This window comes from Columba livia, chromosome 1, assembly GCF_036013475.1.
Source record: "Columba livia isolate bColLiv1 breed racing homer chromosome 1, bColLiv1.pat.W.v2, whole genome shotgun sequence".
NCBI lineage: Eukaryota > Metazoa > Chordata > Aves > Columbiformes > Columbidae > Columba > Columba livia.
Window position 1 is genome coordinate 168,228,583 of NC_088602.1, and position 14,907 is coordinate 168,243,489.

The following is a 14,907-nucleotide window of genomic DNA, read 5'->3' on the forward strand; positions in this document are numbered from 1 at the left end:
GACATAATATTCAGGAAGGTGGCAGGATCCAAGAACAAAATCTAAGTTCCCTACTGCTGCAGTAAATGTCTGATTGGCTCAGACTGTGCAATTGATGTATGCAACATTAGTGATTTAACATCATGGCAAGGAAAGAGTCTATCTTGCTGCTGTGCTTGTGCCAATAAGTATAAAATCATCCCCTTCTTACCTGGTCAAGGAATTCAGATGTGTAAATACCAGATGGAGCCTACTGTAGAGAATAAGTCTCTTCCTAGCTCCAATTAAACTTTATTCCTTTTCTTTATTTGATATAAACACAGTTTATTCTCACTTTGCATTCCTATGGTGATCTGAAGTGAAGGCAGTAACCTGACTGAAAACACAACTTGTAATATTTCCTATTCCACGCCGAGAAAGATGAAAGCTCTTAAGTTCTTGAAGGCATCTCTCAAATATAATTAACAAATCTATTCTGGCCAGAACAGCAAGATTTAATCTCCATGTAGCAAAGGTCAGTTTACAGCAGGTGGAGAACGGAGATAAGGAGACAGTGCTGTCAGCTGCAGAGGGAGTTTGTTAAAGAAAATAGCTGGAAACAAATAGGAAACCATAAAATATAGATCCATCCTTGGAGTGCAAATATGTGAATGGAAAAATAAAGTATGATCCCTCTAATACGCACAGTTCTTGCCAAATATCCATAATTTTGGATGTCTGCAAGAATCTGCCATTTGGGTGGGAACAAAAAGCATGTATAACCTTGACCCCCGTGCTGAGCTCAGCCTATTGCAACTGCGTGGTTTTCCCCAAACAAATCCATCATCTGCCGTGCTGGAGCACACTGCTGCACAATGCTGAGAAGTACAGCCAAGAAGAGTTATTAAGGCAGGTTCCCAGGTTTTTTTTTACGTGATGGAAGATTTAGGATCTCCCTTCACTCTCAAGCTGTACGAGAAGGAGGCTGCTGCAGGCCCCTCTGTACAGAGATGTGGGGGGTATCTGCATGGTACTTCCCTTGGGAACCAAAACCATCAGCTGCAATAACTTAAAATACAGGAAACATCTACAACAGGAAGGGATCTGCAGTCAGCAAACACGTAATTGTTGTTGTTTTTCTGGATCTATGAACGATTGAGGAAGATCAAGATACTTTTTTTCACTGATGGGTTTCTTTTGTCCTTGTGCCTGTGCTGACTGGTAGATATTCAGAGAATATCAACACTTTTTTTGAGCAGCATTAGGTTAAAGATGGAGAAGCTAAAGCCACATTGGCAGAAAAACTACCTACCTAATTTTCATGCATTCTCCTTAATAACTATTGTGGGGCTAACTCCAGAAAGATGAAAAAATTGTAGGGAAGGACCTCAGCATGGTACAAGGCTATATGTGATACACTCCCCTCCAACATGTTCATATTACAGCATTTTATAGATTTGAAATATATAAATAGAAAAATAAAATAAATGCTAAAAACGGCTGCGCTATCATGTTAGTACAACCCTATGTAAAAATCTCACTTAAATACAATAATGAACATCACATCAAAACTTCAAAATGGTTTAAGAGAGGCTGGACTTAAAATTCATAGACACCAATTTTTAGAACAAAACCAGAGGGAGAAAGTTTTGGAAAAAGATACATTTTTCTCACTGAGAAACTTAGGCTAAAATAATAATCTGTTCCCATTAAGTCAATGTTTTTTACTTCTGACTCGAATAGGAATATGATTAAAAGGACTACATAGCAAGGATAGATGAAATCCTGATCAAGAATTGTTTTACTCAAACTTCTTTGCAATAAAAAGCCCTCAAACCAGAAAATAAACATTGTCACACCACAATGGTTTCAAAAGACAATGTGAAAAATAAATATATATAAAACAATCACTGTGTTATGTAAGTGCCCTGTACGGTTCTATAGACTACTAGTGCAACTCTGTTAACAGAAAAATGATATTTTACATTAAACACGTTTTCCAATACTGAGTTTTTCAGGTATATAAATTAAGTTTGCCCAATGTATGACTTTAAAAAAACCTTAAAATGACTATGGATTATTTAGAGTGACTTTTTTGATGCTAAGCTTCCTAGTTCAGTCAAATAACTTACCAAAGATGTCACTCGCTACTACGGTGTCAAATTCTGCCCTAAGATCTGCACAGGCATATGCTTAAAAAAACCTGAACTGCTAAATTTGACAGTTTGAATACTGGATCATAAGAGGGTAGGCTTGCAGCCCCAGTTTATCCCCCAGAACACATGTATGTGACTGTAGATCCCTCTGTGCCAAGCTGATGGGTTTTTCTTAGAGGAGTTTAGGGCCAGGTAAGGAATGATTAGCATGCAATTAGCTGAAAATCCACAGATCTTCAGGCAATCTAGTAAGCGTGAATTACTGTCAGCCTGTAGCTAAAACAGCTTGTACAAAATTCTGTGTGCTGCAGATATGTAACCAAGAGAGGAAATGGTTGTCTGACTGCATGAATTTTACACGTCTCCCAGCTTTCTAATTGATCCGAATGCTTCGTCTAGTGCTCAGAGGCATCTTGCAAAAAAGACAAGATCCACAGAAGACAGAATTTTACTCATTCATCTATGTAATTTTACACATTTGGTAGATTACCAAACAATTATATTCTTCATTAATTAATCATGCCAGACCATGGTATGTTTGCCATGTCTATGAACAGGTGCCTTTTTATCACACCTACAGTTGGGAATAAATAGTGTAGCTGGCCTGTGGCTTGGCTGGAGTTTCCTGCAGCAGTTTGTTTCTTGGAGACAGAAAATTACAATGAGGCTCAGTCTACAAACCAGTTATCAGGCCAAAGAGCCACAGGAAAACATATTCTTACCTAACTGCTTTTCCACCACCAGGTGAAATTGAATTAAATCCCTTTTCATCCTTCAATCAATAAGCACATAACTAACTCATAAAAGCATCCTTAGGATTATGTGACTGTAGGATTAGACCATAGGTAAAAAACAATGGCTTCAATAATATAGTGCATATTTTCACACAGTAAATTCGATCTACATTATCATACATGAGCTACAAATTCTGCTTATAAAAGCAATGTGATATGGGCACATTTAAAGTGTGTGGAAAGTAATCTGAAACAGACTTCAAGATTCAATGGAAAACATAATGCACACATTTGTTTTCTTCTTAGCTAAAACATGCAAAATAAGAATCTACCTTTAAATTTTGTATTACTTGAAATTAAGGTAAAAGGCAGAATATACTTCCTACTAAATACCAATGGAAATGCAAATGAAAACAAACATGTAACAGAACATTATAAAATCAAAAAGGGCACAGTACAAGTAATCACAAGTTGATATTATTTAATATTATGAGAGGATAGAAAAAGGAGCCAGGCTCACTAACTTACCCTCATCTTTGCACAGGCATCCTGTGTTGACTCTGTGCCTCTTAACTCTTTTACCAGCATAGAACCTAAATACTAAAATAAAAATTCATTAAACTTAATTTAACTAAAATTCCAGAACAACCATTTGAATAAATGCACTAAAAATGCCTAAAAAAACCTTAGTGGTAGCAGTCAACTTAATACATGGCTTTAACATGGAGGTTTTTTTACTCTGCAGTTCTCTGATAAATCATTTAAACCAGTGTGTTAATCAGCCTATGAAACAGGAATGCACAGGAACAAGCATATTGAATCAGATGGAGCCCTCTGAAATGATATCTGAAAGTCTTCTAGCTTATCACCTTAGTCACTCAAACAACAAGCAAATACTACAGATTTAATTTTTAAAACGCCATGTTATTAAAATATGGAGAATCTGCTTTTTTTAGTTGCCATCTGCCAAACTCATATTGCTGTGTGTGCAGCCACGTGGACATGAAGGCCAGGAGCTATGTTAACCTTTGTGTACTCAATATGTAACTAATTTATGTGCAAATAGCAGAGCCCAAAGTCAGCAAACAGAGAAAATAAATCTGAACTGAAAAGTAGTTTAAATCATTATTTCTTCCTGCGAAAAGACTGACCCTGAACTATTTATTCTGTAGTCTTTAGTGATCTGAAGGAGGGCTGGGTGAGACGAAGCAGCAGGGTGCTGGTCCTGGGTCCTGGCTCAGCTCACAGAAAGCCACCGTGCTCTCTGAGGAGCTTGCTCATCCCCAAGGGTACTCAAGGCAGCGAGTGCCTCCCTGACATATCCCCTTTCCTACCTGCCTTTTCCTCACTATGGTGCTTGCTGGCATGTGCAGTTCAAGCTCTTCTGCACCCTGCCAGCACGCTCTGCTCCTCCAGATTTGTTCCTCTGGGCTTCCAGTACCTCTCAGTAGAGACAGTCATGGCCCCAAGCCTGGCTGTGTTCAAGAAGCAATTGGACAACACCCTCAGACACATGGTGTGAATTTTGGGGTTGTCCTATGCAGGGACAGGAGTTGGACTTGATGATCCTTGTGGATGCCTTCCAACTCAGGACATTCTATCATTCTATGATCACGTGTGAACGGCGCTGGCTCCTTCAGGGTTGGAGCTGTCTGCATCATCCTCACCTAGGAGTGAGCGGTCTTGCTACTGGTAAGAGGGCCGTGCAAGAGCCATGTTCTGCATTCCTCCTACAGATGTTACAGGCGTGTGCATCTGTGGATGTTCACATGGTCATATAGCTTTGTGCAAACAGGATGTTTATGTATTTCTATATGGTGTCTCATGGAAGTCTGGCTTAACTGGGGAAAGAGGACAGCAAGCTGGCCCGTTTGTCTCCTCTGCAGACACGGAGGTGTCTCTCTTGGCACTCTCACTGAGGAGCAATTCCATGGCTCCTCTTAAGTCTTTGGTCCTAAGTGAGCAACACAGGAACTTAAGAGGAGTCATGCCGCTGGTGAGAAGGGGGCAGGTGAGCTGCAGGAGGAGTCAAAGCCTCTTCACAGAGGATGCTGCAGCAGCCTAACACCACTGCTGGACCCCTTTCATTTTGCCACACCGACTTCCCTTGGAAACAGCCTATGCTGACACAACCAGATAGTGAAACAGCTTCATTTCAGTTGAAACTGAACAGAAAGTATAGTGCTTCAACATTCTGGTCTCCTGACCTAAACTGAGATATTTTCTTTAAAGCCTTCAGTTCACACTGTGTACTGCAGGACTCTCTGACCTGCAAAAAAGTGCATAAATATTTCAATGTAGACAGTAGCCAGCATGGTGATTAGTGAGAAATACTTTACAGGGCACTATAAATGGAAGGGTGAGTAACACCAACACTACCAGATAAACACAGGCAGAAAGGAACGAATGAAGGGCATTCCTGGAGGACTGCAGATGTGAAAGATTCATAAACCAAGCAGCTGTGAGTCCAGCTGGGGGCTCGATGGTGACATGAATAGAGCTTTGGGCATTAATTTGATGGGATGGCTTGATATCGCCCTTGCAGAAGAACAAGTTTAAAGCAAGCTCTGAAATTGGAAAATTAAATGATTATTGAGTTGAACTGCATCTTCCTCTGGATCCTGCTGTCTGACCCCCTCAGCATCCTTAGCCTTCTCTGGGAAGGATGCAATTCATTTCTTCAATTTTTTAATCTTTTTTTTACAGACAACAGCATGACAAATTGGTATTTCCCTGAAAGCTACCAGTTGGTTAGGCATTAGGGAAAAAAAGCAGTGGTTTTTAGCTCATGGCAGAACAAAAGGAAAAGAAGAGACAGGCAGCTCCTGTCCCATCTGCACAGCAGCAAAAAGCCTCAGCTGCAGGCATTCAGAAATGCTTCCCAGGGTGGACTGTGGAATAGACAAACAAATCATAGAGGTACTGTCCAATTTAGTTGTCAGAAAAATCTGAAATTCTAGGAGGGAATTTTGCCTTCTTTTGACTTGCTGTACTTTTGGAAATGCTTCTTCTCAAAGAACCAGCGCATATGGGAGCAATGCATAGGACATCCAACAGTTGAACTGAGTGATGTGGCATACAATGAGAGCTGCCCCTGTTATAACTTCCAAACCAGAGTTTTACTCTGTAAGGCTGAGGTCATTACAGCTCAGGGAGGTTTCCATAATCAACAATAACTTGGATATTTTGATTTGGAGATTCCTTAATCACCGGCAGAATGGATACTCCTGCTCATCCCAACTTCATTTTTCTAATGATCCACATGCTTTTCAATCTATTACAAAGGTTACATTGGATTATGGATTTACTGCTGGATCAAGTAATGAGATAAAAGGTATGCTTGAGATAAAACTGTTCACTTTACTGAAAACTATGAAAAATATTTAAAGGACTAGAAGTCACTAAGCTTCCTTTTCAACTTGAGGTGCTACACTGGAGAAGAGCAAGACTGAGAGCAGGTGAGCTGGACCTTGACTGTGACTTGTGGAGGAAGGCAGATGTTCTAACTATTATCCAGCAGCAATCACTGCCTTCATGGCAATTTCTACCCCATGAAGGTCTGATGGAAGACACAGACCTGCTCCAGGTATCCAAGCCTGTAACACCCCTTCTGCCCCTCAGTGGGAGCCAGGCTCTACCCCTCCTGCACTTAGTCTCTAATTCCTGCCTTTCCAGATATGCTTTAAATCAGGTCCAGCAGCCCCCAAATCTCCCCAAAACGCTGCAGTTATTGGTGAAACGAGCATTATCCTATGAAGTACTAAGGATCCAAGCTACTTCAGGTGAAGAGGATCTAGAACCCATGTCCTGGACAAGTGGTTAACCGCCAGCTATTATGCTGAAGGCACTAGAACAACTGAGCCCTTTTCCTTTGTAAAACACATCAGCCTTGCTTCGTTAGGTGGCCACCTCTGAAGAGGACACAGTGCTCTGGGAAGCACCTTCAGCAACTTTAACAGGCTTTCCAGCAAAGTCAGAAGGGGCAATGCAAGAGTTTAAATAGGTGGGCTGAGGCACGTCTTCGCCTCCCCAGAAGCACCAGCCCCCCAACTCTGTTGACAGAGAACTCAAGGCTTCAGAAAAGTGTTTGTCATTTAAGAAACAAAGTCTTCAATAAGACTTTCTGTACTTCAGGAGACCTTCCTCTCCTGCACAAGCCTTTATAAGAGTCAAAGAACACTAAATGTCTTTAGATGTAGAGGGAAACTCCATTTCTCCAAAGACGTGAAGTGGGAATCGGTTACAGCTATTGGGAGGTAAAAATAAATACACCCTGCCCTGAAGGAACTGAATGTTACTGGTACTCCAAGTAGTCATAAATTTGTGAGAGGTCTGAATGTGCTCTTGTCCCATGGATGGAAAACACTGCTTCAGGATCCTGACCATCTTTCCTAGCTCCTTTCCCCAAAAACAAGCATATAAAATTCAGGCACGGCAATACTTTAACTACTGTGCATGCAGCATTAAGCCAAGTATGAGGATCCCATATTATTATTTTTTTTTTCCATATGTACTAGACAGGGTTTTGTGACAGATGAGAAGTGGAAGCATTTGCTCTCACTATCACTTTTACAACACTTAGCCACTTATTCATAGTGTCTTTTCTCTAACACTATTGCTACTTTCACTGCAATATCTCAGAAAATTAATAGCAAAAAGTCCTGTGTATCCTTGTTTCTCATTTATTACAATTACAGTATTTCAGAGGAAGTAGCTTCATTAAATGTGACTGTAAAAAATATTATAAATGAAAAAACAAGCTATCAAAATCTAAGATGAATATATTTAACCCCAAATCAATACACTAAATTTATCAACACTTACAAATGCTTTATAATCACACGACTGGAAGATGAGTTTCTCTGGATGATGTTGCCAATATTGTACAGGTGTTGATGCTGTGGCTTCATTTGGAGGTCGCAAAGTAATTGAAGGCTCTCCCCAGTCTCCTGTCTGAAAATCACAGTGTTCAAGATATAAGAGAACTTGCCAGCAAATTCACTATAAAGTAGCCTCCCATTGTTGTGCTCAATTAACAATAATTTATTTTCTACACATAGAGCCGTGTCTCTAAAATAAGGGAATATAACTCCTACAACATTTTTCATGATTTAACTTATAATCCAAAGCCATCTACTAGAATGTTTAATGAGGCTTTAATTAAATCTATTTGCTTTGAGAATAAAATCACTAAGCGCCGGAAATGTTTCTTAAAAATAACTGTTTACAATATATCTATGAGGATGAGAGTACTTGAAAAAAAAATCACAAGGTGCACAAAAATGCCATTCAGCAATTCCGCTATGTGTTTTACAAGCTTTTCTTCACAGTTAATGAGTTTTCCATTATCCAGCACATATAACCTATAACTAACTTTCCTAAATGGCTAAATAACTGAGACTGTGCTTTGATCTTAAGGCTTATCATACATTCTCCAAATATATGGGGCATTCTTTAATCTCTTTACGAATATTTACTTTGATCACCTTCTCTTGATGTCTCATTGTAGAGTTCCTAACATTACCCTTCCACATTCATCATTCTCATTGATATAGGTGATTGCTTTCCTGAACTGTCATCTCCTCTCTTTCCTCAAAGCCCGCAGAGAACATGGGTAGGACTGTGGCTTGCTGCCAAGTCCCTTCACGGGACACTCTTCTCCCTTCCAAAAAGAGCCAATACAGGCATCCGTACAGGAATGTCCCCAGCGTGGCAGTGCTGGTCTGAGTCTCACCTGCCACTGACTATTTTCAAACATGGCTTTACTGGACCTGGAATGACCTTCCACCTTGTAGGCTCATGCAAAAAAAAAAAAAAAAAAAAAAAAAAAAAAAAAATAAAGAAAGACTGATTTTATTGATTTTTAACTGTGATCTCCCTTTCTTGTGGTTCACATGTGTCCATGCTGCCCATGTCCTCAACATGAGGGATGCTGCCAAATCAGCACCAACTCACTTTAACTGAAAAAGACCCATGGATGGAGTTCTTTTCCTGAGCATCTTCCCTGTCACCAGGCCCACTTCTCCCCTATCCTGTCTGGTCTGGTGTATCTCTGGCTTCCCCGCTCCTGCCCACTCTTTTGAGGATCAGATTTCTCCTTCCCAATTCTCTTTCTTCCCCTGCTTATTCTGTCTCAAACTATTTTGCCCTCTCCTGTATGATTTCTATTTGGATTACGCTGCTGTATGATTTCAATTTGGATTATGCTACTTCTTTCTTTACCTGCACTTACCTCTGTGTATTTTCTAAGCATGTCATACTGCTAAAATATGTGTTGAAGCTGGCAAGGAATTGTCATCAGCATTTCACAGAATATGGCTACAAGTTAAGACTTTCAAAGCACAAAGAAACTAAGCATCAAAAACCACTTGAAAAAATTTTTATCGAAGACATTCAAAAGTCTGGCAAACTATCACATCCTACTAATTAAATCAGGACAGAGTAAACAAAACAAGTACATCATTTTCATGTGTCACAAAAATAATGAAATGACACACACACAACTCTGCAATGAAAAGCAAGAGATAAATCTGGAAACATCAACACTACCCTGCTGATATGGTAACTTCAAGCAAGTGAACATCGTAAAACAAGTCTAACCTAGCTAATCTTGGCACTATTAGCACATCTACAAATTATCCAGTATTGTAATTTCTGTTTTGCCTAGTTAAGTTGCCTATATGCTATGGATAGGACTTTGACCTCAAATTTTGAAGGGAAAGCAGCAGGAGAAATTGCTCCAATTTTTGGCATTCCATATCCACATAAATGAATCTTTCTGACCACTAATGTGGAAGAACCTGTCATGTTTAATCTGAAGTGGGAATTTGATTTCTTTAAGAAGCAGTTCTCTTTATAAAATAAGGTTTCAATCATGTTACAAGGGACAAGGATCTGCATCCTTATTAGTGGAGCTTGTATTTGACTACAAGAAAAGATGGATTTCACCCATCACAAATTCTCACAGTGTGCTCAACTGTCTTTTCTGAACTGTTGAAGGGCATAGGTAATAGACCACTTAAAACAGACTTTTTTTTCCTCCCTAATAAAGACACCTGCATGCTCTGTGTAAGGAAGCAGATCTCAGGAGGTACATCCTATCCATTTATCAAAATGTTACTGTGATGGAACAGGATTAAATTCAGGACACAGAAGCTATAAAAGTACATCTTTTGACCGCTGGTCTTTCCACTGAGGAAGCACGGGGATGGCCACGAGGTAGGACCAAAATTTTTATGGAATGAGCGACCCCAGGTAGTGCTCCAAACCCTTCTGTTGCCCTGGTCTGCAGCTGACTTTCCTCACATGCAGAAAATAGACAGTACTGACAATTTAAACAAGGTACATAAGGAGTAAAATGAGTACATAGTTTTACAGTCTGACTCCCTTTTGCATGAAATATATTAAAAGCATGAAGAACTGCATTGTTTCTGTCTGTAAATGAAGGGCAGTATCGAGGAACAGTTATTCCCTCTCCTATTGGTGCAATACTATAAAGGAGCTAAGAAGCAATAATCTCGAGGAATTCAGAAATAATCTTCAAGCAGGCTAATAAAACTAGTGTATGAGACACTTACAGAGGGACTGCATGGAGACCATTCGTTTGTATCCATTTATTGGTCTATAAATATATACAATCATCCTAATACCTGATCCTTTTAAATGAGACAAAACAGACTTGATAAGATTGCTGTACGTGTCTCTAGGATGATCTAAACATGCAATACAGCGGAGGTTAAGGGAACACAGAGATACAGGATTTCTGCTGTTTCTTTCATATATTTCAGCCTCTCTTGTAGAGGGAGCAGCTATTAAGAAAAGCTGCAATAAATTAAACATCATAAGTATCCATTATGGTGATGGATGAAGACGACATGTTAAACATAGTCATAAAATTTTCTTTTGTAACTGTATCATAAGTGTCTTTTTTAATATTCAGCAGAAGTGGCTTTAGGTCTCCTTTCCTTTTGTTTCTTACCAAACTCCTTAGAATTTTAAATCACACTATTGCTAGTATTCATTACCTATTTAGACTGAGTTGTAACAGGGTAGTCTCCAAAGCCCAGACCCATGAAGATGTTTAGAAGTTTAACTCCTACTACATATTCCCTTTGTAATTTCTTTTTTTTTTTTTTTTTTAATTAAATTGGAAAAAAAGCTTTTAAACAAGATTTATATAGCTAAATACTTCCATAAATACAGGCTTAAAATCCTCTACAAGAAGAAAAGAAGCTCCTCAGCTGACTGACTCTAGCCAGATACTGAAATTCTGAGATTTAGGATGCGATGATGGCAATTAACTTCAGGTAAAATACAAAGTAGGAACATCTTTGACCTGCAGAATAATTGAAATGACAAGTCTCAAGTCTGGGGTAGAAAAATATGAAGTACTAGTAGTTCTAAATCTGAGAAATCGGTGTGAAACAACTCGTGGGTGATGTATAGACATTCAGGACCTTCATAATCACCTAAAACACTTTCAAGCAGTATAGAAATGTTCGTAAATTGCTGTGCAGGACCAACTATGATGTTTGATTTCATTTTTAAAAATAGATATGATAGGATAACGATTTTCTGGTTTGAATATTTAATTTGCAATTATAAGAAATAATCAAACATTTAAGCTTATGTATTTTTTATGACACAATATACATATGGAGATTTTTATCTCTCTGATGAAGTAGAAAGGCAAGAGATAATTTATTCCTCATTTAACTTTACAGCTCATCAGACATCTGTGCAATTTATCACGTGTTTTTTTGCTGTACTGCCTGCATCTTAGTATTCTAACCTCCCCATGCCTTTAACCAGTGCCTTTCCTCTCTCTGGGCTCAGTCACCTTGAGAAAGAAGATTTTTCTTTTTTACTCTGCATTTTGCAGATAAAGAATTTGTGTTACAAAACAGTCTCAAGTCAGGTGCCATGGTGGTGAAGATCTGATCCTTTTACAATAACAACTTTTACCCACAAAGGTCATAGCCTTGAAGACCAATATCTCATGCTCTCACAGTGCTTCCTAACCCTGAAAATGGGGAGATGTGAACTTCTGAGTGCTCTAGAAAGGGTTAGATGCTTGATGTCAAATGAGCTATGGAAGCAGATTATTGTGATTAGGTAATTTTTTTACAATTGTTGCACATTCTTCTATCTCATCCCATTCTCTGAGAACTGTATTTGACTCACATTAAAGGCACCTGGATGCAAAGGCAGTCACAGGTAAGAAGTGACCTCAATACAACTTCTAACACCTGCCTCATTTGTTTACAAAAATGAGTTAAAACCCCTCCATGTCACACACACACACAAAAATAGACCTGAGTTGAATGTATGCGTTTTTAACAAGGACCACATCTTATAACTTTTCACCTGTTAAAGCCTCATGCCTGGTTATGGTAATACGCATTAGTCACCATGACTACAATAAACTGGAACACACATTCAACGCTTCTGGTTGAAAAATTAGTAATTTTCTCCCTGTAAGAATTTTAAATGTTCTCTGGACCAGCCAAATCCTCATTATTTGCTTGTGTTTTAGTTCCTAGAGAGAAATTTTTTTAACTCCCTCTATCTTTGTTTTTTGAAATAACGGAAACAGGTTTGTGGTGTAGTTACATTTTAAAGCTTCTAAAGCCCAAACAGCCCCCTCTGGCAGCAATGCACCCAGGAGGCAGCTGTATGACAGAAATAAGGATCTGCAGATCCCCTGAAGTACTGTGCTGAGTGAGTGGCTGTTGTCCCCACCACGCTGCAACACAGATCGCCAGGTTTGCTCTCACGCTCACAGCACATGTGCCTCTGCCACACAAGTGATGAAAATTCAGAGCACCACCACCGTTACCTCTAATTCCCCAAAAGCACCTCTGCAAACACGGTGTGTCCCTCAGCTGGGCAAAGCCGATAGATTAACACAGAAAGGGCAGCACAACACATCGTGGGGGTGAAACTGTGCAAACCGAGCTGTTTACACGGTTTCTCACTTTGGAAAAGTGAGCAAACAGAAAAACATCAGGTACAGAAGTCAAAGCCCCCACCGAGTGAGGCTGCTGCTGGCAACCCCACCACGTCCTGTATGTACACCATACAGCCTGTATGTACACCATACAGCCAACAGATGCCAACCACACGCCACAATAGACGAATGCGCGCACACATAATCCCAAAAGAGGGCTGGACAAGTTATGAACTTTTTTCTGTCATTTGAGCGACGTGACATCCGTAGATAACACCACGGCAACAGACTGTACATCCATAGAGTGACAACAGAGCCATTTATCGCTGTATCTTACATTATGAACCTGATGAATCGATGAGAAAGGATATCCTGCATTCTGGTTGGTCCAGATCTCACAGACAGAGGACTGCTAATATAAACAGAAAACTACATCTCATCTTGTAAATATTAATGCACCGCAACTGCCAAAAGGCAAGAATAATTAAGAAAAGGTTTGCAACAACATTAGAGAAGGAACTAAAACAGCTGCTAAGAGTAAATTTTTATTTATTTGCTGACAAAATATTTTTGGATTGACTGGAAGGAAACATAGCTTATTCAGAGACTTTAGGAGAGGTTTCAAACTGTGAGTACAAGTAAACAATTTAGTCAGAAGTGCTGGTGATGTAAAGAGATAAAGTTATGCAGGCATAAACAGTAAATGCAGAGAGCAGAAGAAATATTCGTTACTTTCAGTTTTTGGCAGGGAAGAAGTTGGAAGTCAACATCCCAATTAAGTTTTGAGATTTGAATCTCTCTCTGTTGGAGATTTTCACAGTGAGAGAGGAAGAGAAAAATCTGGCAATACAGTCAACAAGGAAAATAAGTTTTTTGTAACAATTACCATAAAAGAACACATTACAATTAAGTGAAGCAGTTGCCCACCATCTCCTTCCAACAACAGTTCCTTTGCATACAAAGATACAGATACTACCTTTGGTATGGACCATGACCCCACTGTGTAAATGAAAGGTTTCAGTCTACATTCTACGTTACTGTACAGACAGTCTGTAGTAGCAAAGCAAAGTAAGCATACTGTAGCATCTCTAGCAAAAGCAATAGAGCTAGGCAAGCACAGCATTCACCAGCATCTTTTACGTATTTCCTTGTTTGGACACTCATCAAGAAAGCATCTGTGACACCTCAGCAAAAGCTAAGATAACATTTTACAGTAGCCAGGCAACTAAAACAAAGCATCAGATGTAGGATCTGCCCACAGTATCTTCAGCAGGCAGCAACAAAAGGCAATAAATACGCATAAAAAATGCAACTGCAGCATCCAGAATAGGTAGCAATTAACAGATCAGTAATTTAACAGCAGCAAGAATGTGCATTGCTCGTTCTTGTCAGCAGCAGCAGGAATTTAGCACTGATGCTCAAAACAACCCAAAGAAGTGCAACTCTTCTTAGAAATACGGCTTTTGCTCTTACCTTTTGTAGCCTGAAACCTGGCTGCTGACAGACTAGGTTATCACTTCCAGTTACTGTCAGGGCAGGCTGGCGTCCTCTGGACTGACTACTGAACACTGCCAGACAAGCTGGTGGCTGCCTAATTTTGTTAATTGTCCCTTATTTCCTTCTTTATCTGAAATGCATGCGTGCGCATCCCTTCCCCCAGCTTCAGTAATTCTTAAGCTTCCCCGTATCTGGTTCATTTCTTCTTCCCCATCTTGTTTTCAAAGTTATTTTCTTCTCCTTCGTGATATGCAGGGCTGCACATTTTAATAGCTCTAGCTAATAAAAACTTGGATTTTAGTTCAGAGTCTTCTACCTCATCCTCTGCAACTTGCTACAAAATAGTCCTTCTCCATGTGACAAACACGTACTCTCACTGCCAGGCCAGTAGCAACCACCGCTCCAGATACCTCTGCTGTGCCATTATTAGGACATTGCATTAGTTGGCACTAATGATTTTTTTTTTCCCTGTATTTTAATCAAACTGCCTTCTGGATGCTCTCTTGCCATGCCCATCACTGTGATGCCTAAATTTGTTAGCCTTGGGGTGGGATGCCTGAATGGGAATTCATGGCAGGAGGCTGTGCCTCCAGTTTTCAAGAGAAAAAAGAAA

General features: G+C 39.6%; 1 protein-coding gene across 22 annotated transcripts in view; it reads right to left on the reverse strand.

Annotated features, from left to right (window-relative positions):
• The window catches only part of ANKS1B (ankyrin repeat and sterile alpha motif domain containing 1B), a 436,519-nt gene that overhangs the window by 22,226 nt on the left and 399,386 nt on the right, over positions 1 to 14,907 (reverse strand). For 11 of the 22 annotated variants that reach the window (XM_065043818.1, XM_065043810.1, XM_065043797.1 and 8 more), the window contains 3 exons: positions 13,135 to 13,209; positions 7,673 to 7,801; positions 3,377 to 3,448 (listed from right to left, as the gene is read on the reverse strand). In XM_065043818.1, coding sequence (XP_064899890.1) covers positions 3,377 to 3,448; positions 7,673 to 7,801; positions 13,135 to 13,209 — 276 coding nt within the window. The remainder of the gene's footprint in view (positions 1 to 3,376; positions 3,449 to 7,672; positions 7,802 to 13,134; positions 13,210 to 14,907) is intronic. The other 11 variants (XM_065043836.1, XM_065043965.1, XM_065043826.1 and 8 more) reach the window with 2 other exon arrangements.